At 51.6% G+C, this 23954-nt stretch overlaps 1 protein-coding gene across 4 annotated transcripts; it reads left to right on the forward strand.

The window, feature by feature from the left end:
• Positions 1–1464: 1464 nt before the first annotated feature.
• Positions 1465–23741, forward strand: mapk11 (mitogen-activated protein kinase 11). 4 transcript variants are annotated; one of them, XM_069192629.1, is made up of 12 exons: positions 1468–1846; positions 7446–7575; positions 8660–8718; positions 8889–9000; positions 11268–11297; positions 14519–14566; positions 15521–15635; positions 16489–16560; positions 17555–17634; positions 18386–18464; positions 20481–20654; positions 22677–23741. In XM_069192629.1, exons 1-12 carry the CDS (start codon positions 1734–1736, stop codon positions 22748–22750), a joined length of 1086 nt encoding a protein of 361 aa, XP_069048730.1. In that variant the 5' UTR covers positions 1468–1733; the 3' UTR covers positions 22751–23741. The 4 variants fall into 4 exon arrangements, with proteins under 4 accessions (XP_069048732.1, XP_069048730.1, XP_069048731.1 ...); XM_069192628.1 differs by lacking the exon at positions 1468–1846 and adding an exon at positions 4960–5178; XM_069192631.1 differs by lacking the exon at positions 11268–11297 and having other exon boundaries at positions 1465–1846.
• Positions 23742–23954: the final 213 nt, after the last annotated feature.

Here is a 23954-nt window from a genome sequence, read left to right on the forward strand (position 1 = left end):
CCCAGTATAGTAAACAGGTGCCATCCTTTGGATGAGACGTAAAACCGAGGTCCTGACTCTCTGTGGTCATTAAAAATCCCAGGGTGTTTCTCGAAAAGAGTAGGGGTGTAACCCTGGCATCCTGGCCAAATTTCCCCATCGGCTGTTATCAATCATGGCCTCCTAATAATCCCCATCTATGAATTGGCTTCATTACTCTGCTCTCCTCCCCACTGAGAGCTGGTATGTGGGGAGCGTTCTGGCGCACTATGGCTGCCGTCGCATCATCCAGGTGGGGCTGCACACTGGTGGTGGTGGAAGGGAGTCCCCATTACCTGTAAAGCGCTTTGAGTGGAGTGTCCAGAAAAAGCGCTATATAAGTGTAATAATTATTATTATTATTATTACCTCTCTGGGCTGGGCCCGGGACCTGGAATGGGACGGACCCAAGCGTATGTGGTTGAAATGCACCTGGCCGGGCAGCAGATGGCGCTGTTCACTCAGTTTAGGAAATTATAAAAACACCCAAAACGGTGATCGGGGGACCCGGAGACCCGCGACACGGGCGGAGGGAGTACCTTTCGTTAGAGACCTTAAACCAGGTCTCATTCCACACCAACGACCCCATTATGCTTTTATCGAGAGCAGAGGTGTTAACTCCAGTGTCAGGTGAAATGTTCAAATTCAGTCCTACCTAAAAGTGCTGTACTGGTAATGGGGGCTCCCCTCCACCAGTGTGCAGCCCCCACCTATAGGATGTGATGTACGCTCCCCACACACCAGCTCTCAGTGGGGAGGAGAACAGTGATGAAGCCAGTTCAGAGAGGGGGGTTATTAGGAGGCCATGATTGGTAAAGGCCAGGGGGAAATTAGCTTAATTGTATTAAAAACTCTTTCACCTCTCCAAGGTCCACCCGCCGTCTCTCCCTTGAAAAACGGAGATCAAATTCAGCGACTTACTGGCACAGCCGATGGATTACAGCGACGCCAAAGCAATCACGATTAGCACAACATTACAGCAAAAACATATTCATATTAGCACAGTCTGACTTTCCAATTACACTCATATTTTGAGATAGACTACCTTAATATTGTATATTGTATATTGTATTTAATATTCGAATAGGCTACCTTTTATGTGTGTTAACATGTAAATATATATTTAGTCAATTGAATATAAAAAATACTTTCGCCTTTTACATATTTAAAAAGATTTCACGCGGATGAGCTCAAGTAGTCATACAAGCTATTGAAGACAGTAAGAAAGACACTAAGAAGACAAGAAGAAAGTCGCAATTTCCACTTTCTATAAACTATTAAGCGCCATCTGATGTGATTTTTGCTTTAGCATTAAAACAGCTCTACGTATGCAAAGAATTATAACTAAGTAGGGGTTACCAAGACTGAAAAAAAGACTGAAACCACAACCGCTCACCGACAGACACCTGAAAATCACACACATACAGTGAAAATGGTCTCACATACTGTATGCCCGTACAAAACGCGCTGACGTGAAACGCGCAAGAGCGCCTTCGACGCGCAAAATCGACAGAATACTCCCTCCCCTCCGTCTTCAGAGTCGATAACCTGCTCCCTCCTCTAATGAAGCATCACGGATTACCCACTGGCTGAGGGGGTAAGAGAGGAAGCCGGCCGGCGTCTGTGGAGCCGAGACAGCGACGCGAAACGAGAGACCCTGAGAAGCCGCCGCGGCCGGCCCCTGGTGAGCTGAAGGCGGCGAGCCGGCCGAGACAATGACCGCAAGACCCGGCTTCTACAGGCAGGAGCTCAACAAGACCGTATGGGAAGTCCCAGAGCGGTACCAGAACCTCACGCCCGTGGGCTCGGGGGCCTACGGTTCGGTATGGTAAGTGAGGAAACCGGAGGTGAGGGGGCAGGTGCGCAGGGGGGTATCTAGGGTTGGGGCTTTGTGCAGAGAAACACGGTATAAGCATAGTAGTAAATAACAACTATCATTATTCTCGTCACAATCCGGTATCGTCGCATTCCAAGAAAGGGCTTTTCATTGGTCACGATGGAGTTGAATACGAACGGTTTAAATCAAACGGCGGCGGGCGGCAGCCTCCCCTCCACAGAGGGGTGCCCCACGGGCGGCGGCAGCAGCAGGTGACGCCCGCTTGCTGGGCGTGGGGGTGGCGTGGAGGTGTGTTGCGCGGCCCGGGGGGAAGCCAGGCAGCCCGCTAACGCAGTGAGGAGGCGCACGGTGGGGGGGCAGGGCTCGGACCCGCGCCCGGGATGACCAGGGGTCGCTTCTGCTCTGGGCAGTGTTCGCTGGGTACCGGCTGTGCGGAAAAGGGCGTCGTTTTAAACAACTGAGTGTCGCTATAGCTGGAAGTGCGGCGATATTAGAAGCGAAGTACAATTAATAATGGGCGCCGCTGGGAGGGTGATGCCTCTCCATTGTCTGGATTAACTGGGGGTCCGGGGGGGGTTGATGTGTGTTTCAGATTGCTTTCCTCCGCGGGTGGGAAGTTATTAGGAGCCTCGTGGAATTACCTGGGTGTCTGTGTGAGAGATGAAGATAACACCGTGAGTGCGGGCAAGAGACGCAGAGAAGGGGAGAAGCTGTCCTTTACACCTGCTCCCATTGTGGAAAAGTACTAGAATAATCGTATGGCTGGCAAAATTGACTAAACGGCAGCAAATTACGGTGCACTCTGAAAGAAGAAAAAAAGCTATGTGTTGCTACAATCGTCATTTAATTGGAACTTTTATTTTGCTATGTCATACCCTGGAAAAGTGGGGTCTGATCTGGGGAAACATTATGATTAACTTTGTGAAATATAATTACCATCTTCTGCCAGGTTCTGCGGTATTAATATTATGCACTCGTTTCTGCGTTGAACGTGGTCTGTTTTTTACATGCATGTGGACTGTTTCAAGCCTGTGGAAGAGCACTGTTAGGGCCCATGCTTAAACGTGCACGTAAGACTACGTGTCTCCGAAGTGATTTAAAAAAAAAATCTAGGTGGTCAGGTGCTTAAAATGGCAAGTATCCAAAATAAAATGCAGCCTTAGAAAGATCAGAGAAGAGAAACGAGAATGATACTGTGTCCCGGGGGATTTTCAGACACAGGTTAAGGGAGACAAATCTCTCCAGCCTAGAACAAAGGAGACAGAGAGGGGATTTGATGCAAGTGTATAAAAGCCTAGAAGATATCTTCCGCGCTCAGCTGGGTAAGCACTGGGAGGCTGAGGACCAGACTCTGGATAGTGCTAAACTATCAAACTGACAAACGCGCAAGATGGGCCAAGTTATATCCACTTGTTTGCAATCCTAATAAAAAGAATTCATTTTATTTGGTCATTTTCCAAAGCTCAGATCACTGAAAGGCTTGCCGTGCGTTGTAGGAGCTGCTATATCCTGGGTGGTACCATGAGCTTGTAACTGAGCCATTTTGATCTTCATCTCTGAAGCACAGATCAGGGGTCCTATTTCAAGTTACTTATTGCTGAGCATTGCTGAGGCTTTGTAAGTTGCTTTGGGTAAAAAGATATGTTAAAAGAGGAATTCGGATCTAGCAAGAGACAATATAGCTGTGCAGAAAAAGATCAGCCTCAGATATTTTTCTAGTCTGGTTGCATTTTATGCCACTGTAACAGTTCTTGGGGTTCCCCAAGTGCCCTTTGCCCCTCCTGCCCTGCCAGTTTGTCCCTCGCCGCCTGGGCGCGAACCCGGGTCTCCAGCATCACACAACAGGGAACTTGCCAGCTGAGCTAAAGGAGACCTCCCTCAGACGGGCGGCTGAGATCCCCGTTATACCCGGGGGCGTACTCATTACACAGTCAAACATGGAGGAAATATTGCTCTCCAGCAGAAAGTCTTGTCCTGTAGGAGTGTACTTGAGAGTGCTCTGTACCTATGCGTTCTCCTTGGCTAGGAGAACTCACGTGGTCGGCCATGTTTGTTCTTGACCTGCTGCTCGGAGAGTCTCCTCCTGTTGTTCTTTTAAAGAATCCCTGGAATCCCACGGCTCTCTACGGGACGTAGCTCACAGTGACAGGCCTGAAGGCGTCTGCCCCTAATTGTTAGCGAGAGTGAAAGAGATGTGAGCAGGGAGTGAAAGACTCAGGGCTACAGACCCACTGCTGGCAGGAGGAAACCAGCTCCGTTAAGGCAGAGCCTTACGGTTCAGCAACACCCCCTGTCCTGAGACACCGGGTCCTCCGTCCTGCGCAGAGGAGCAGCGAGAGCTGGATCGGGGCGATCAAGTAGGGAGGTGCAGCTTCATGCATAGGCAGCAAAGGAATGTTTCAGCTGTGGAGGTGTGTCCTTCTGTGAGGTCGTCTTCAGGTTCAACACAATGATCCTCCACCTGTCCTCTCTATCAGGACTATATGCACGTCTCCACTGGCTTGTCCAGGGCTCCCTTCACACAAACGCAGCCCGCAGAGACGGACAGCCCCAAGCACAAAGAGTGTGAGGGATGGTGGAGGGCAGATGTCAGTTCCACACTGAGGGGCTGCTGTTGATGAGTCTCCCTGCTCTGATCTCAGAGGAAACTGCGTTCCTTTCTCAAACCGGCTGTCCAGTCGTTCGCACGGTACAGCGGAAGTTTATTCTGTGTGCAAAAGCACATTCGGAAAAAGATCGCGTTTCGGTTCAGGTGAGAAATTCTGCATGTTTGGTCGGAGCTGGACAGAACCAGCACGTGCAGTCCTTTCCTGCACAGCTACCTTCATCACTACCTCACACGAAGGCTGTCCTGCTGGTAGAATAGGGTGACATTTCAGAACACATAGAGAGGCCCGACATGATGTTCAGCTGGGGTTCCTAATACTCTGACCCCTGAGTATTCACTTCCTGTGCAGACCTGCATCCACCTGCAGTACAAACACTTGTCCAGGGATTTGTGACTTCCTGGGAGTATCCTCTTTGTTCTGAAGTCCTTCTGTGTGTGTTTTAAATGACCTCTTTCCACAAGAGCGACGTTGATCTGGAACAAGCTTTCCAGTCTTGCTGGGAATGCTGGGTCACTTGGAACACTCCTGTGGGCTCTGGGATCATGGAAAATGATCATGATAAGCTTGAATTTGTATGATGTTCTTCATCCTAAGGGGGGTGATGTATGTAGAGGGGGCAGCCATCTCTTCCACCACTGAAGTACAGGACCCATGTGGGCGACGCGTGGCGCCGTTCAACACCAGCAGCCCCAGGACACAGCACAGCGGGTGGAGGTGTGTGACACAGCACTTCACTGACTGAATTAAGGAGCACATTTGTTGGGCTTCTTCCATCTGACCTCCACGTGGAATTTAACCTGGACACTGGAGTTAACACCCCTACTCAGCCAGCAACGATATCACCCTGCAACTCACATCTGGCAGCCCCCTGAAGCTCAGCAGCTGTGAGTCTGTCCCGTATGTGGATGGGAGACCTGCTGGAGAACGTTGCTGCTGGGAGAGGTGTTAGTGAGACCAGTAGGGGGCGCTCACCCTGTGGGCTGTGTGGGTCCTAATGTCCCAATATAGTGACGGGGACGCTATACTGTAAAAAGTTGCCATCCTTCGGATGAGATGTAAAACCGAGGTCCTGACTCTGTGGTCATTAAAAATCCCAGGGCGTTTCTCAAAAAGAGTAGGGGTGTCAGCCCAGTGTCCAGGCCAAATTTACCATTGGCCCTTACCGATTATTATCCCCATCTCTGAACTGGCTTCATCACTCTGCTCTCCTCCCCACTGAGAGCTGGTGTGTGGGGAGCGTTCTGGCGCACTATGGCTGCCGTCACATCATCCAGGTGGGGCTGCACACTGGTGGAGGGGAGCCCCCATTACCTGTAAAGAGCTTTGAGAGGAGTGTCCAGAAAAGCGCTGTGTAAGTGTGAGGAATTCCTGCAGTATGCAGTGGCTGGAGAATGGCCGAAGCAGATCATCTGCGTCTCACCTGGGGGGTTGTGTGTGCTGACCTGATGGTCCACAGCACTCTCTGTGCGAGGGGCAGGAGAGTCTGACTGGTGACCGTGGGCACCAAGTTTCCACAGCTGTCAGGATTATACCCGGAGTTATTCCGCTGCAGCGGGAGAGAACAAACAGCAGCTCCTTCAAAGCCGGAACTGCCAGACAGACGCTGTACTCCGCCCACATTCATCCCTCTCGCCCGGGGGTTCCTGTTTCCGCAGAGGCAGTTCCCCTGCGCTGTGTGGAAAGAGGAAGTGTGGGCTCTCTCAGGAAGCGGATTGCGGAATTGTGCCGTGGACCCGAGTCGGTTTGGGGACGGGGGTGGGGGGGGCGATGCAGACACGTGCGGCCCTCGGCGGGTGTGGCACAGCGAGTCCGGAGAGAACGAAGCCAGTCCTGTGTTGAAACAGGAAATCCAGTCAGCAGCGGCGGGGCGCCAAGGTGCTGCTCTCTCTGAAGTCAGGGCAGGTGTGACGGACTCTCCCAGAACCCTCCAGGAGCCCTCCGGCTTCATCCCATGAGAGCATGTTCCTCGTGCCGGTCAGCAGGCTTATTCCCTCAAACGTCCTGCCTTTAGATGAAACCCGCTGGATTTTTTTAGGTGAATCCTGCCTATGCTAGAGGATATCGGAAAGGAGGTGGAAAACCCTCCCTGGGTTTTCACAGGCAGCTGCTGCCCCTCAGCCTCTCTCTCTGCCCCTACCCGCTCCCTGTGGGAGAGCTGTGACACTGATGAATGATGGGGCCGTGGGGGGGGTCAGTGCGCGATTACAGACCACCCCCCGGGAGCGGGGAGGAGGGGGGTGTGACTCTTGGGGATGGGGGGATGGGAGGTGCCGCTGATGCCCTCCCCCACTCAGTCCCCCTCCCGCCCCTGCAGTGAACACAGAGACGGAGAGACAGACAGACAGACAGACCGGCGGGCAAGAGCACACGATTCAGTGCTGACTCTCTGCACGGGCCGTGAGACATACCCACCCCGCCTGCGTGTGTGCAGCCAGAGAAACAGACCCTGGTGAAGGACAGGCTCAGTGACCGCAGCCTGGCCATAGAAACTGGACACAGACCTGGCTGTCCAGAGAGGACAGACTCAGTGACCACAGCCTGGCCATAGAAACTGGACACAGACCTGGCTTTCCAGAGAGGACAGGCTCAGTGACCACAGCCTGGCCATAGAAACTGGACACAGACCTGGCTGTCCAGAGAGGACAGGCTCAGTGACCACAGCCTGGCCATAGAAACTGGACACAGGCAGACCTGGTTGTCCAGAGAGGACAAAAAGCAGAGACAGAGAGGCACTTTCTGTTTCACTGTGAGAAATACTCAGGGATCAGACAAACGATATTATTATTATTATTATTATTATTATTATTATTATTATTATTAATAATAATAATATAAATGCACTGCAGTTATCAGTCGAGCCAACAAAGCCCAGCAAAGCCCTTTGACTTTGATTAGAGACAGTATTTCTCACTCTCCATTTCTCCTGTTTCTCTTTCTTTTCTGTCCTCTCCTGTCTCTCTCTCGCTCTGCTCTCCTCTCAGCTCGGCGTACGACGTGCACCTGCGTCAGAAAGTGGCCGTGAAGAAGCTGTCCCGGCCGTTCCAGTCCCTGATCCACAGCCGGCGCTCCTACAGAGAGCTCCGCCTGCTCAAGCACATGAAGCACGAGAACGTGAGTGTGACACACACACACACACACACACACACACACACACACACACACACACGCGCGCTGCCCTGTCACTCTCGCTGTGCAGAATACACACACACACACACACGCGCTGCCCTGTCACTCTCGCTGTGCAGAATACACACACACACACACACACACACATGCGTGCTGCCCTGTCACTCTCGCTGTGCAGAATACACACACACACACACACACACACGCGCTGCCCTGTCACTCTCGCTGTGCAGAATACACACACACACACACACACATGCGTGCTGCCCTGTCACTCTCGCTGTGCAGAATACACACACACACACACACACACGCGCTGCTCTGTCTCTCTCGCTGTGCAGAACACACACACACACACACACACACGTGCTGCTCTGTCTCTCTCGCTGTGCACAACACACACACACACACGCGCTGCCCTGTCACTCTCGCTGTGCAAAACATACACACACACACGCTGCTCTGTCTCTCTCGCTGTGCAGAACGAACACACACAGACGCTGTGCAGAACAAACACACACACATTGCCCTGTCACTCTTGCTGCATTTTGTTTTGACTGCTCACCACAGTACTGGTGGTGTACCCACTACTGTTCACACTAATGCACACATTTACTGTACATTACACACATTTGAACTATATGCAGTCTGCATACTGTACACTGATGGCTCAGCACAATACAGACCATGTAGTATAAAGTGAACCAACTGAATTCCTTGCCATTGTTCAGTACATAACCAGTACACACTTAAATTGTATTGTAAATGCAGTACAAACTACACATACAAGTACTATACATAGAAAGACGAGAGTATAAATGAGAGGAGGCCATTCGGCTCCATTTGGAAACTGGAGTGTCTTTCCTGGAAGCTGTACACCTTCTGTATCTCCCCAGCCATTTCTTTGAGCCACATTTTCAGTAATGACTACAACCTCATTGACACGGAAGATGCTTGCAGCCTCTCAGTCTAGCAGCCTGTTCATAATGCCTTCTGCAGTGAGACATAAGGAGATGAAGACCAGAGGTTCTGAGTCTTGCATCATTGATTTAGCTCTGCCTCTCTCTAGGTGATCGGGCTGCTGGATGTCTTCTCTCCAGCCACGTCTCTTGAGGATTTCAATGAAGTGTGAGTATCTGTAAAACCAGTGCAGACCCCTGTCCCACCTGCTCTCACTAGCTCTGCCTGTACCGTGTGCTGCAGTAGTGTTGTACTCTCTCTGTGTCTTTCTGCAGCTTGTTTAGCGTGTCCAGTTTGCGTGCTGCAGTAGTGACATGGCTGTCTCTCTATGTTGTCAGTTACCTGGTGACCAATCTGATGGGTGCTGATCTCAACAATATTGTCAAGTTCCAACGGCTGTCTGACGAGCATGTGCAGTTCCTCATCTACCAGCTGCTCCGTGGGCTCAAAGTAATGCGTAGAGTATATCACACTGTCCCAGTCCGCGCTGCACTGCACGAGACCGCACTGTCCCAGTCCACACTGCACGAGACCGCACTGTCCCAGTCCACACTGCACGAGACCGCACTGTCCCAGTCCACACTGCGCTGCACGAGACCGCACTGTCCCAGTCCACACTGCGCTGCACGAGGCCGCACTGTCCCAGTCCACACTGCGCTGCACGAGACCGCACTGTCCCAGTCCGCGCTGCACTGCGCTGCACGAGACCGCACTGTCCCAGTCCGCGCTGCACTGCGCTGCACGAGACCGCACTGTCCCAGTCCGCGCTGCACTGCACGAGACCGCACTGTCCCAGTCCGCGCTGCACTGCACGAGACCGCACTGTCCCAGTCCGCACTGCACGAGACCGCACTGTCCCAGTCCCCACTGCACTGCGCTGCACGAGACCGCACTGTCCCAGTCCACGCTGCACTGCACGAGACCGCACTCTCCCAGTCCCCACTGCACTGCGCTGCACGAGGCCGCACTGTCCCAGTCCCCACTGCACGAGACCGCACTGTCCCAGTCCCCGCTGCACTGCGCTGCACGAGACCGCACTGTCCCAGTCCCCGCTGCACTGCGCTGCACGAGACCGCACTGTCCCAGTCCCCGCTGCACTGCGCTGCACGAGACCGCACTCTCCCAGTCCCCGCTGCACTGCGCTGCACGAGACCGCACTCTCCCAGTCCCCACTGCACTGCGCTGCACGAGACCGCACTGTCCCAGTCCCCACTGCACGAGACCGCACTGTCCCAGTCCCCGCTGCACTGCGCTGCACGAGACCGCACTGTCCCAGTCCCCGCTGCACTGCGCTGCACGAGACCGCACTGTCCCAGTCCGCACTGCACTGCGCTGCACGAGACCGCACTCCCCCAGTCCGCACTGCACTGCGCTGCACGAGACCGCACTCTCCCAGTCCCCACTGCACTGCACTGCGCTGCACGAGACCGCACTCTCCCAGTCCGCACTGCACTGCGCTGCACGAGACCGCACTCTCCCAGTCCCCACTGCACTGCGCTGCACGAGACCGCACTCTCCCAGTCCCCACTGCACTGCGCTGCACGAGACCGCACTCTCCCAGTCCCCACTGCACTGCGCTGCACGAGACCGCACTCTCCCAGTCCCCACTGCACTGCACTGCGCTGCACGAGACCGCACTCTCCCAGTCCGCACTGCACTGCGCTGCACGAGACCGCACTGTCCCAGTCCCCACTGCACTGCGCTGCACGAGACCGCACTCTCCCAGTCCCCACTGCACTGCGCTGCACGAGACCGCACTCTCCCAGTCCCCACTGCACTGCACTGCGCTGCACGAGACCGCACTCTCCCAGTCCGCACTGCACTGCGCTGCACGAGACCGCACTCTCCCAGTCCCCACTGCACTGCGCTGCACGAGACCGCACTCTCCCAGTCCGCACTGCACTGCGCTGCACGAGACCGCACTCTCCCAGTCCCCACTGCACTGCGCTGCACGAGACCGCACTCTCCCAGTCCCCACTGCACTGCGCTGCACGAGACCGCACTCTCCCAGTCCGCACTGCACTGCGCTGCACGAGACCGCACTCTCCCAGTCCGCACTGCACTGCGCTGCATGAGACCGCACTCTCCCAGTCCGCACTGCACTGCGCTGCACGAGACCGCACTCTCCCAGTCCCCACTGCACTGCACTGCGCTGCACGAGACCGCACTCTCCCAGTCCCCACTGCACTGCGCTGCACGAGACCGCACTCTCCCAGTCCCCACTGCACTGTGCTGCACGAGACCCCACTCTCCCAGTCCGCACTGCACTAGACAGCATTGTCCCAGTCCGCACTGCATTGCATGAGACCACGCTGTCCCATACCGCACCGCACTGCACTGCACTAGACGGCCCTGTCCCAGTCCACACTGCACTGCGCCATCTCAGTCTGCAGTGCACTAGACCGCGCTGTTCCATACTGCACTGCATTAGACGGCACTGTCCCAGTCCACACTGCACTGTCCTTTACTATATTAATTTGGGTGATGCTTTTATTCATAATTATACCCAAACTGCATCTAGAAATGTGTGCAACTGGACTAGAGTGCTGTACCACATTGTAAACCACAGAATGCCGTCTACTATACTATATGTTGCCCTTTAAGCTTCACTGTCCTGCATTATAAATAACTGCACTGCAGTCCATCGTGAGGAGCACACTGTACTACAAAGTACTGCTACATTATAAATAACTCGTTTCCAACCTTCTCTCTCTCAGTATATCCACTCAGCCGGCCTTATTCACAGGGTAAGTTATCCTCTTGCCCTCCATCCTCCTCTGGAGTCCTTTTGTTTTCGCTGGGGTCAGTTGCTGTCGCTGTGCCGTCTGAAGACGAGCTCTAACATGTCTGCGCGCCACCCAGGCGGAGTTCCTCGAGTGAATCGGTCAGGTTCGCCCTGCCTGGGGTCAGTGGGAAGCTCCTGCAAGACTGGCAGACGTTATGTTTTGTTTTGCTAATGAACCGCTGCTTCCAGTTCTTGCCGAATGTGTGCCCCGTGCAGTGACTGGAATGACCAGGAGGGCCACTAGAGGGCGCCACTTGTGTGTGTGCTCTGTTCAGTTTGTGTCATGTGCACAAGTAATAGTAATAATATATGCTCACACTTATATAGCGCTTTTCTGTACTCCCCACTCAAAGCGCTTTACAGGTGATGGGGATCCCCTCCACCACCAATGTGCAGCATCCACCTGGATGATGCGACAGCAGCCATAGTGCACCAGTACACTCACCCCACGTCAGCTCTCAGTGGGGTGGAGAACAGAGTGATGAAGCCAGTTCAGAGAGGGGGATTATTAGGAGGCCATGATTGGTAAGGGCCAATGGGAAATTTGGCCAGGACACCAGGGTGACACCCCTACTCTTTTTGAGAAACGCCCTGGGATTTTTAATGACCACAGAGATTCAGGACCTCGGTTTTACGTCTCATCCGAAGGACGGCACCTTTTTACAGTATAGTGTCCCTGTCACTATAATGGGGCATTAGGACCCACACAGACTGCAGGGTGAGCGCCCCCTGCTGGCCCCACTAGCACTTCGTCCAGCAGCAACCTCAGCTTTCCCAGGAGTCTCCCATCCAGGTACTGACCAGGCTCACACCTGCTGAGCTCCAGTGGGCTGCCAGCTGGGAGTTGCAGGGTGATATGGCTGCTGGCTGCCATGAAACGCTTATTTGCATGTACGCTCCAGTACAAAGACATTAAGAAAACAGAAACACAGAACAGCAGCAGCAACAACAAGATAAATAACATACAACTTTAAAAAAAACAGAGTGAGAAGAAAAGAAAAGTGTGAGCCAGTGGTTTGGGTAGAGTTCTGTAATCTGACATCTTGTGGGGAGAAACTGTCTCTGAAACCGGAACGTACGTGCCTTTATGCTCCTATATTGCTTGCCAGAAGGCAGGGGAGAGAAAAGTGAGAAATTTGATTTCTGATGATTGGAATCCTTAACAATACAACCAGCCTTCCCGAGACAGCAAGGTGTAAAAATGTCCACAGTAGAGGGGAGCTGCACTCCAGTGATGGACTGGGCTGACCTGATCACCCCCTGTAATGCCTTCCAGTCAGACAACGAGCTGCTGCCAAACCACTCTGTAATCCCGTGCATGAGCGATAATTGAAGATAGACCGTTTTTTTCCAACTGAGGAAGTAAAGGCACTGCTGTGCATTTTCTGCAGCTCCAGTTACATGCGGGAACAACACGTTGGATCACTGTTACACCACCGCTAGATTAGCATACTGCCCCATTGCACGCGTGCATTTCAGTACGTCTGACCACGCCTCCGTGCTCCTTCTTCCTCTTTTGCAAGCAGGAGCTAAAGAGCGCCACCTGCGGGAAAGACTGTGCAGCGCCGGTCAGACACTGCTGAGTAGGAAATCGCAGCCTGTTTTGAAATGACGGATTGGTGTGTATTCAAAGATTCTTCCACTGATCTAAATGAGTGTACAGAGGTGGTCACATCCTACGTCAGCTACTGTGTGGACAAAACCGGTGCAGGTTAGCTGTTTCCTGCATATACAGACATTTTTAACCTCTCTCCATTCCTGTCAGTTGCACCAGAGTGCTCCAAGAAAACCACAATTGTGCCCAAGAAGACCACGGTAACTTGTTGGAACGCTTTCTGCCCAGTGGCGCTCACAAGAGTGGTCAGGAAGTGCCTGGAGAGCCTCGTTCTGTCCTATATAAACTGCACCGTCATTCCCTTGACCCACTTCAGTTTGCTTGCTGTCCACATAGGTCCGGGAAGATGCCATATCTCTAGCACCACGTATTGCCCTAGATCAGATAGACAGGCAGGGCACCTATGGTAGGATGCCGTTTCTAGATTACAGCTCCGCCTTCAACACAATTGTTCCTACCAAGCTGGTCCCACAGCTCAGGAATCTGGGCTTTAGGCAACTCTTTTCTGCAATTGGATATTGGATTTGCGAACAGACAGTCCTCAGGTGGTGAAAATTGGCAACAATATCTCCTCTGCAGTGATCCTAAAGACTGGAACTCCTCAGGGCTGCTGTCTCAGCCCTAGGCTGGACTCTTTGTTCACCTATAGCTGTACAGCCCCTTTCAGCAGCAACCACATCATTAAGTTTGCAGATGACACCACCGATTTATCCGGCTGATTGGCAACAGCCATGCGTCCACATGCAGGAGTGAGGTGGAGCATCTTACAAGATGGTGTCTTGACAACAATCTGCCCCTGAATGTCAAGCTCATTGGGGACTTCAGGAGACCCAGAGGGAGTTACGCCGCGGTCAGCTTCAAGGGCACAGCAGTGGAAACTTCCAGCTGCTTCAGGTTCCTCAGTCCGCAGATCTCCACCGACTTGGCTTGGTCTCACAACCCTGTAGCGAATCTCAAAAAGGCCCATCAGTACTTCAGAAATGCAGTACCTCAGAAGGAAGCAGCTACTCATGACGTTTTACTGCAGCGCCGTAGGAAGTGTCCTCACTAGTGGCGTCACTGTGTGGTACAGAAATACTACCGTGCATGACAAGGACACACTACAAAGGGTTGTGGCAATGATGCGGAGGATTATAGGATGGGATTTACCATCAATCAGAGAGATTCACACCAGCTGCTGTCACAGTAAAGCCCAATCCACCATTCAGGATCCCAACCATCCCGGCCACAGACTGTTCTCCCCCTGCACTCTGGCCAGCAGTACCAGACTGTTAAAGCACGGACCACTGGACTCGAGCAGCTTCTACCCTACTGCACTGTGCATCCTTAACAGCACATGTGCACTATTACATTTTTGCATGGTCTACCATGGGATTTTTTCACTACTACATCTTCGTTGTTCTATTATTATTTATCAGGTTGTAATGTACTGTCTACATTGGTCAGCTGTACTGTGTCATCTGCTGTACTGTGTACTTCTCCAAAGAGATCACCGCGAATAAGAGTTCTTCTAACATTTATGGCAATAAACTCCTCTCCTCTACTTTTGTTTCTCTCTGTCCCCACAGGACCTGAAGCCCAGCAATGTGGCTGTGAACGAAGACTGCGAGCTGAGGGTAGGGCAGGCAGCATGGCTCACTGACTGGCTTATGGAAATTAAAATAAGCAAATATCAGTGGGATTGTGTGGGTATAGAGACGCACACATAAACACAAACACAAACTGGCATGCTACCAGATCCAAAAAAGTCACAACACACTACCAGAGTATGTGAGAAAAATTAGGCTCACTGACCACAGCCTGGCCATAGAAACTGGACACAGACCTGGCTGTCCAGAGAGGACACTCAGTGACCACAGCCTGGCCATAGAAACTGGACACAGACCTGACTGTCCAGAGAGGACAGGCTCAGTGACCACAGCCTCCCCATGGAAACTGGACACAGACCTGGCTGTCCAGAGAGGACAGACTCAGTGACCACAGCCTGACCATAGAAACTGGACACAGATAGACCAGACTGCCCAGAGGGGACAGGCTATACTCCCACTGCCAGTTTCAGGGAGAAACAGAGACATTGATGCACTTTCTGTTGCCCTGTGAGAAATACTCAGAAATCAGACAGACGTTCTTCCCTAAAATAACAAATCCAATCCCCAAATTTCCAATCCTGCCAGAATCAGAACAACTTCCAGTCCTGCTGGGGAAGGAAACTCGATTGAACTGCAGCCCAGAATGTGATCTCGTGTCCCAGCCTGGGGAACAGAGAGGGGGATTCTCAAAACCTTTGTCAGCTTCCTGAAATGTAAATGTTCTGCTAATTATCATGGCTTTGGCAACACTATACTTGATCAGCAACACCAATAAACCTCTTTGACTGTGAAGGGAAGGCAGGAAGTGGGAAGGAAGGTGAATTAGGGTGCAGGGGCAGACAGGAGGAGATGAACAGGGTGACTGAGCTATGCGGGGAAGATGGACTTACCACTGGGCCTCTCGTTTTCCACACCACTGTTCCTGTTTCTCCAGCAGTGTCGTTGTGCGTCTTGTTTCACAGTTACCCTTGTATCCCTCAGATCCTGGACTTTGGCCTGGCCAGGCAGACAGACGATGAAATGACCGGGTACGTGGCGACTCGCTGGTACAGGGCGCCAGAGATCATGCTAAACTGGATGCACTACAACCAGACGGGTAAGAGGGGAGACTCTTGACGGGGGCTCACTACTGCTGGACAGGGAACATACAGGGGTGGCTACACCGCCTGCAGTTCTCAGTGTGGCCACAAGAGGGCAGCCTCCCCCCTTCAGCTAATTAGTGCCTTTGTTAAAGACCTCTGCAATGTTTTTGTTGCATTTTCAGAGTGTAGTGGAGTCTTGTTTCAATAAGAGGCAGTGAAAAAGGGAACAATGCCAGTGCTGCATTCAGAGCATCAGAGCTTCATTCTGAGTTTCAGAGCTTTGTGGCAGAGGCCAGACCACTGCCGTTGCAGCTGGATAGAGTCCATGTCAGCATAAACAGCCACGTCACAATATTCTACATTGATGGGTTTGAAAACTCCAGAATCCAGCCTGCTGTTATGAAATATTTGGCAGTGAGAAAACTTTTAGTTTGTTAATACGCCGATGAGGGGACCTGATCCAAGTATTCAAGATCCTCAAAGGTGCCGACAAAGTCATCCCAGATCCCAGTGGATTTATCCAGAATTAACTGTGAAATACGAACCAGAGGGCGCTACTGGCAACCATGTGGGAGTACATCACAACTGAGGACAGGAGGCATATTTTACCCAGAGGGTTGTGGGAGACTGGAACCAATACCCCGGCCATGTTGTTGAAGCCAATATCATGGCTTTTTCAACAAGCAGCTGAGTGAGATCCTTCGATCAATTAGCTACTAAAACTCAACCAAGCCAGCAGACAAGCTGAATGGCCCCTTGTTTGTAACCATCCCTAAATCCTCCGAGTTACAGCATGACGTAGCGTGTTGAACAGGGGCCAGACGCATGACGTCCTGTGTGTGAGGTGTTGTGCGTTTTGTGTTGCAGTGGATATCTGGTCAGTGGGCTGCATCATGGGAGAGCTCATCAAGGGGAAGGTGCTGTTTCCTGGCAACGACTGTATCCTGTCCACAGAGCGCCAGCCACTTCCTGTCGGCACAGGGCGCTGCTGACACCAACCGAGGGAGACGTGGACACCTTTTTACTTCCAGATGAGCGCTGTGAGGCCGATAGACACAGTTTTTGCAACGATAAGTCAAGGAACTGTCTTCAATTTGCTAGAACATTTAAAGTAACATGAAAATGAGGTATTGCTGGAAGAGAGTAAGGTATCACTGAAGAATAAAGTGTGCTATAGCAAATAATATTTACCCTTAGCTATAAATCAGGCTCAGATTTCATATGGTCATCAACCTCAGGTTTTGATATTAAGTTAGAGAGCGCTGAGAGTTGATTTCTGCATTTTTAAAAAGGGAGGCAAATTTAGCTTTACTAAAAATGCCTGAATGTGATGTGGTACAAGCTATGTGGTTTTGATGGTGTAACAGTGTGTTTTTCCTGTTTTGGTGAAAGCATTCAGGGTGCGGCTCAGAGTGAGCCAAGCTGTGTGTATCGGTGAAGTAGAGAGTGAAGCTGTGACTCCGATGCTGTGATTCAGTCAGAGCACTCTGACCTTTGTTATGGTGTTGTGTGAGTATAGAGAGTCTGCGCACCCTGAGCTGGGTTATAGTGCTCTGTTAGTATAAGGTTATATTGAACTGTGAGCTGTTTTAGTGCTCTGTTAGTATAGGGTGGTTTTGCACTGTGAGCTGTGTTTTAGAGCTCTATGGATATAGGGAGACGCTCTGCACTAATACACTATAAATATCATTCATACTTCGTTCTGTGTTTTAGAGCTCTAGGGATATAGGGAGACACTGTGCACTAATATGCTGTAAATATCATTCATGCTCCATTCTGTGTTTTAGAGCTCTAGGGATATAGGGAGACACTGTGCACTAATACACTGTAAATAGCATTCATGCTGTGTTCTGTGTTTTAGTGCTCTGTGTGTTTAGGAAGACAGTACACTATTTAGAGTCGCTATGTTGTTCCTCCTTAATGTGCTCCTCAGACATTGACCAGCTGAAAAGGATCATGGAAGTTGTGGGCACGCCCAGTCCAGAGCTGCTGAAGAAGATCTCCTCCGAGCATGTGAGAGGGGCAGGAAGGGCTGGGGGTTACGAACCTAGATTGTGGGGGGGGTGGAGCAGAGATGCAGGGGGGGCAAAAAAGTTGTGAGAAAATGGAGAAAAGGGTTGTAATCTGTAGAGTATGGAGTAGCAGCTAATCCAGAGAAGCAAAGTGAGACTTCGCACTAGAGCTGCTTCTGCACAGAGCGCATTTGAAAGGAGACACGGCCCCTCTCAGTAAGAGACGCAGACAAGTAAATCAAAGTGGAATTGGGGGAAATGAATGTGAATGTCATGAATGAATTTGTTGAGAAATAAGTAAATCAGGGTACACTGCAGATTCCCACACAATGAGTGAGGCTGGAGTTGTAAGACGCATAGACCCAGGTGTGACTCGATTACTCTTGGACTAGAACGCTACTGCAAAGCTTGATCAAAGCGGGGGAGATGTGGGGAAACCACAGGCTTGTACTCTCTAACGTGTGCCGGAAAGACAGGCATGACAGACGAAGAGGTGTGGTAGTGCACTATATCACAAGTGACCACAAGCACAGGAACTGAGCACACGTGGATCACCCTGGGTCAAGCTCTCGCACACAATTAAAGGTCACAATAACAGTTCAGATTCTTACAAGAGGTGTGGGGAGGAAATCCTTTTCTTATATTTTTTTTTTATGATTTGAGGGTTTTAGCCGAGCTTGAGGTGGAGCGAGTTTTACTCTGGAGCAAACGCCCTGTGTCTGTGCGCTGCTGAGTGTCACGTTCCCCCGCAGGCGCAGAAGTATATCCAGTCTTTGCCCTACATGCCCCAGCAAGACCTGGAGAAGATATTCCGCGGAGCAAACCCACTGGGTGAGAGAGGCTGGGGGATTCAAATACAGATTCGGAGATGACAGGCCAACCATATAAACTGGGAGACACAGGCAGTTCTGGCTGCCCAGAGTTGACGGGCTAAGTGACCACAGTTTGCACATAGAAACTGGACACAGGCAGACTTGACTGTCCAGAGAGGACAGGCTCAGTGACCACAGTTTGCACATAGTAACTGGACACAGGCAGGCTTGACTGTCCAGAGAGGACAGGCTCAGTGACCACAGTTTGCACATAGTAACTGGACACAGGCAGGCTTGACTGTCCAGAGAGGACAGGCTCAGTGACCACAGCCTGGACATAGAAACTGGACACAGGCAGTTCTGGCTGCCCAGAGTGGACAGGCTCAGTGACCACAGTTTGCACATAGAAACTGGACACAGGGAGACCTGGCTGCCCAGAGTGGACGGGCTCAGTGACCACAGTTTGCACATAGTAACTGGACACAGGCAGACCTGACTGTACAGAGAGAACAGACTCAGTGACCACAGCCTGGCCATAGAAACTGGACACAGACAGAACCGGCTTTCCAGAGATGACAGGCTGTGCTCCTACTGCCAGCAATAAGAAACAGAGACAGAATTGGACTTTATACAGTAAAAATGTTCAAGAATTAAAGAAAATAACAAAATAACAAATAATTTTAAATAAAACTTAATTTTTTCAAAATAACAAATCAAGTTTTAAAATTCCACAAAATCAGAACAGCTTCCACTCCTACGGTGGGAGGAAAGGCAGGTGAGCTCAGTATGTGTCACATACTGAACAGAAAGTGAGCCTCTCTAACAATACGATAGAGAGGAGGGAGAAGTATCACCAGACCAGTGTCAGACAACATTCTCCCCTGTTGCAAAGTGTCAGAGAATTTTCAAGATACTCATTTTTAATGTTTTGAGTTTCCACAGATAGATGACATGTTTGGATGTAACAGTTTCTTAAATAAAATAGAAACTATTAGTCTTGGACAGAGAAGGCTACGAGAGGACCGGATCTAGATCCTCAAAGGCACTGACAACCATCAACCTACAGGACTACTTTAGACCTGTACACAAAGAGTTGTGGGAGAATGGATCAAGCTACCCAGCTCATTAAACAAAAAAGCCCCGGCTTCTGTTTGAGGAAGGGGTCCGCCCGCGGCGAGCCGGCAGTGAGGTGTGCCGAACGGGCTCCTCTCGGGGGGGGGGGGGGGTTTGTGTGACGCGAGGGGAAGGGGGAAGGGACGAGCGAGCCCCGGCCTCCAGGAAGTGACGGCGTGGGGCTGAGCAGGCCCGGGGTGGGGAGGAGGTGCGTCCTCCATGGCGGTCTCTGTCAGACAGGCCTCGCTCTCCGTCGCACCGCAGGGCGGGTCTGCTTGTCGTCCCCGCTGCGTTCTGCACTAACAGCCAGAGCCTTTACATCTGGAGCTCCGAGTTTCCTGAAAAGCACTCGCAGATAAGCTCTATTATTAGTAGGAGTAGTTCAGGTGGGGAGCTGCGTCAGCAAGCATAGGCTGCAAAGAAACAAGTAATAGGTGTATTCAATGCTGAAAAAAGTAGTATTAGTAGCAGTAGTAGTAGTAGTATTGTTTTGGTATTATTAGTAGTATTAATATTATTGTTTTGTTTTATTATTGTTATTGTTTTGTTATTATTCTTATTATTGTTGTTATTATCAGTAGTATTGATATTATTGTTTTGTTTTATTATTGTTTTGTTGTTATTATTATTATTATTATTGTTATTAGCAGCAGTATTGGTATTATTGTTTTATGATGAGTAGTATTGTTATTACTAGTAGGATTGTTTTGTTATTATTATTAGTATTGGTATTATTGTTTTGTTTTATTATTGTTTTTGTTTTGTTATTATTATTATTGTTATTGTTATTAGCAGCAGTATTGGAATTATTGTTTTGTTATGATGAGTAGGATTGTTAGTAGTAGTAGTAGGATTGTTTTGTTGTTGTTGTTGTTGTTGCCGTTGGTATGAGAGAAAGGCCCTGCTCCGCTGTCTCCCTCAGCCATCGACCTGCTGAAGCGCATGCTGGTGCTGGACTGTGACGGCCGGGTGACGGCGGCCGAGGCGCTGGCGCACCCCTACTTCGCCCAGTACCACGACCCCGACGACGAGCCCGCGGCCCTGCCCTACGACCAGAGCGCCGAGAGCACGGAGCGCACGCTGGAGGAGTGGAAGGGTGAGGAAGGAAGGAAGAGTCCCGACACGCCTGCAGCTCCTGGCCGCTCCCTCGGCCTGCAGCAGGAGCGCGCAGGCCCCGACAGGCCTGGACTCCAGTCACCCAGCTGCTGAGCACAGTGAGGCACGCTGTTCTAACACAGAGCTGCTGAGCACAGTGAGGCCCGCTGTTCTAACACCGAGCTGCTGAGCACAGTGAGGCACGCTGTTCTAACACAGGGCTGCTGAGCACTGTGAGGCACGCTGTTCTAACACAGGGCTGCTGAGCACTGTGAGGCACGCTGTTCTAACACAGGGCTGCTGAGCACTGTGAGGCACGCTGTTCTAACACCGAGCTGCTGAGCACAGTGAGGCACGCTGTTCTAACACAGAGCTGCTGAACACTGTGAGGCACGCTGTTCTAACACCCAGCTGCTGAGCACAGTGAGGCAGGCTGTTCTAACACCCAGCTGCTGAACACTGTGAGGCATGCTGTTCTAACACAGAGCTGCTGAGCACAGTGAGGCACGCTGTTCTAACACCGAGCTGCTGAACACAGTGAGGCACGCTGTTCTAACACTGAGCTGCTGAACACTGTGAGGCACGCTGTTCTAACACAGAGCTGCTGAGCACTGTGAGGCACGCTGGTCTAACACAGAGCTGCTGAGCACAGTGAGGCACGCTGTTCTAACACAGAGCTGCTGAGCACAGTGAGGCGAGCTGCTGAACACTGTGAGGCACGCTGTTCTAACACAGAGCTGCTGAGCACTGTGAGGCACGCTGGTCTAACACAGAGCTGCTGAGCACAGTGAGGCACGCTGTTCTAACACAGAGCTGCTGAGCACAGTGAGGCACGCTGTTCTAACACAGAGCTGCTGAGCACAGTGAGGCACGCTGTTCTAACACAGAGCTGCTGAGCGCAGTGAGGCACACTGTTCTAACACCGAGCTGCTGAGCGCAGTGAGGCACGCTGTTCTAACACCCAGCTGCTGAGCACAGTGAGGCACGCTGTTCTAACACAGAGCTGCTGAGCACTGTGAGGCACGCTGGTCTAACACCGAGCTGCTGAGCACTGTGAGGCACGCTGTTCTAACACCGAGCTGCTGAGCACTGTGAGGCACGCTGTTCTAACACCGAGCTGCTGAGCACTGTGAGGCACGCTGTTCTAACACCGAGCTGCTGAACACTGTGAGGCACGCTGTTCTAACACAGAGCTGCTGAGCACTGTGAGGCACGTTGTTCTAACACAGAGCTGCTGAGCACAGTGAGGCACGCTGTTCTAACACCGAGCTGCTGAGCACAGTGAGGCACGCTGTTCTAACACCGAGCTGCTGAACACTGTGAGGCACGCTGTTCTAACACTGAGCTGCTGAACACTGTGAGGCACGCTGTTCTAACACAGAGCTGCTGAGCACAGTGAGGCACGCTGTTCTAACACAGAGCTGCTGAGCACAGTGAGGCACGCTGTTCTAACACAGAGCTGCTGAGCACAGTGAGGCACGCTGTTCTAACACCCAGCTGCTGAGCACAGTGAGGCACGCTGTTCTAACACCCAGCTGCTGAGCACAGTGAGGCACGCTGTTCTAACACCCAGCTGCTGAGCACAGTGAGGCACGCTGTTCTAACACCCAGCTGCTGAACACTGTGAGGCACACCGTTCTAACACCCAGCTGCTGAACGCACTGCAGCACAGCACTGCGACAGTGATCTACTGAACACTCTGCAGCACGCCACTCTGATGCTGAGATGCTGAACATACTGCAGCAACACACATTGACACTGAACTGCTGAACACGCTGCAGCACAGCGCTCTGATACTGAGCTGCTGAACACCTTGTAGCACAGCAGGCTGACACCAAGTTGTTGAATTCACTGCAGCACAGCGCTCTGACACTGAGATGCACACAGTGACTGGACACACCTGGATGCACTTCAGTTAGTCACTGATAACAGTGGGGTGTTTCTGCATGGCTACATTAAATGCTCATCTCTTCTTGATCCCTTTCTCCCCATGTCCCCCTCTTTCTCGCTCTTCCCTGCACAGAGTTAGTGTTTGAGGAGATGAACAGCTTCAAGCCACCCAGCAGTAAGATGGACAGCCTGCAGGTGGAGCAGTGAGACCCCCCACCCCACCCTGTCTGTCAGTCCGTCTGTCCCTGAGGAATTCACCCCGTCTGCCTATCAGCCTGCAGTCATATGGACGAGACTGCCAGATGTCCAGAGAAGACCCTGCTCCCTCCCTGTCAGTCTGTCTGTCCTTCTCTGAGAATGGCCACCCCGTCCACCACCTCTCTCTCTGCTGCGCTGTCTATCTGTCTGTGTGGATGAAGACTAAGACGTACCGCAGTGGTATAAATTGTCGCTCCCAGATAGCTTGAGGTGACACTGGGCATGTTCACATTATCAGCATCGTATCGTAGAGTATACATTGCCATGGAGCTGCATTTCAGAAGACTGTGTTTAAGCTGCGGTCTCTGTTCACCATGAGCAAGCTCTTTGCTGCTTCACAAACACATTATTAGACATGCTTACAAGCCAAGGATGTGCGAATTTTTCTCCTGCATCCCCCCGGGGTTCACTTCTGCTTCTGCCCAGCAGGGGTCACTCTAACCAGCCATTCCTCCCTGCCAGACTGTTCACACAATGGATGGCAGATAGGGGGCGCCCCTTCCCCTTCCCACATGCTCGCCCCCGTTCCATTTCTCGTCTCAGAGCAACAGCCCACCAGGTGGGCAGAGGAGCATTCTTGTGTCTTAGCAGATTTTGGACTGGAGGTGTCAGGTTATTTGCTGTAGCAGAGGAAGGGGGGTCACAATGATCAGTGGGAATGTGGATGGGGGTAACTGGAGTTTACATCCAGTCTGTGTCCCGCTGTGAGTATAGCCTGTACCCCTGGGGTCTCCTCTGTGTCCCTATCCCTCCATCTCTCCCTTCCTCTGTCCCTCTCTTTCTCCCTCTGGCCTACTCTGTCTGCATGTGTTTTATAAGCAGTAACTGATGTTAAACATTCCCACTTCCTGTATGTCAAACCTCTTACCCAGAGTCGTGAGTGGAGCCTGTCCACATGTCCTTGACTCTTACCACTCCACAATAAAGTGTTCATCATTTAGTACTGCTCTGACTGTGTTGTTACAACCCACAGAGTAGGGAGGAGGGGGATATTCTGGTAGCTCATTGCAGCATCACAGTGTAATCGCGGGTGAAGAAGACAGTAATGGACGTGCTTAAAAAACTTCTAGAAATCTGTAAATTCTTCTTAGCCCTCAGCAGGACAATGTGGAGCTGTCAAAGTTTGACATCCAAGGAAGGCTCCACAGCCAAA

This window comes from Lepisosteus oculatus, chromosome 7 (genome assembly GCF_040954835.1).
Source record: "Lepisosteus oculatus isolate fLepOcu1 chromosome 7, fLepOcu1.hap2, whole genome shotgun sequence".
Lineage (NCBI taxonomy): Eukaryota > Metazoa > Chordata > Actinopteri > Semionotiformes > Lepisosteidae > Lepisosteus > Lepisosteus oculatus.

Coding starts and splice junctions, on each gene's coding strand:
- mapk11 (XM_069192628.1), top strand. CDS start 5,039: ATGATGTTCTTCATCCTAAGGGGGGTGATGTATGTAGAGGGGGCAGCC. Junction 17,635..18,385: donor AGAAGATCTCCTCCGAGCAT/GTGAGAGGGGCA, acceptor GTTCCCCCGCAG/GCGCAGAAGTATATCCAGTC. Junction 20,655..22,676: donor CACGCTGGAGGAGTGGAAGG/GTGAGGAAGGAA, acceptor TTCCCTGCACAG/AGTTAGTGTTTGAGGAGATG.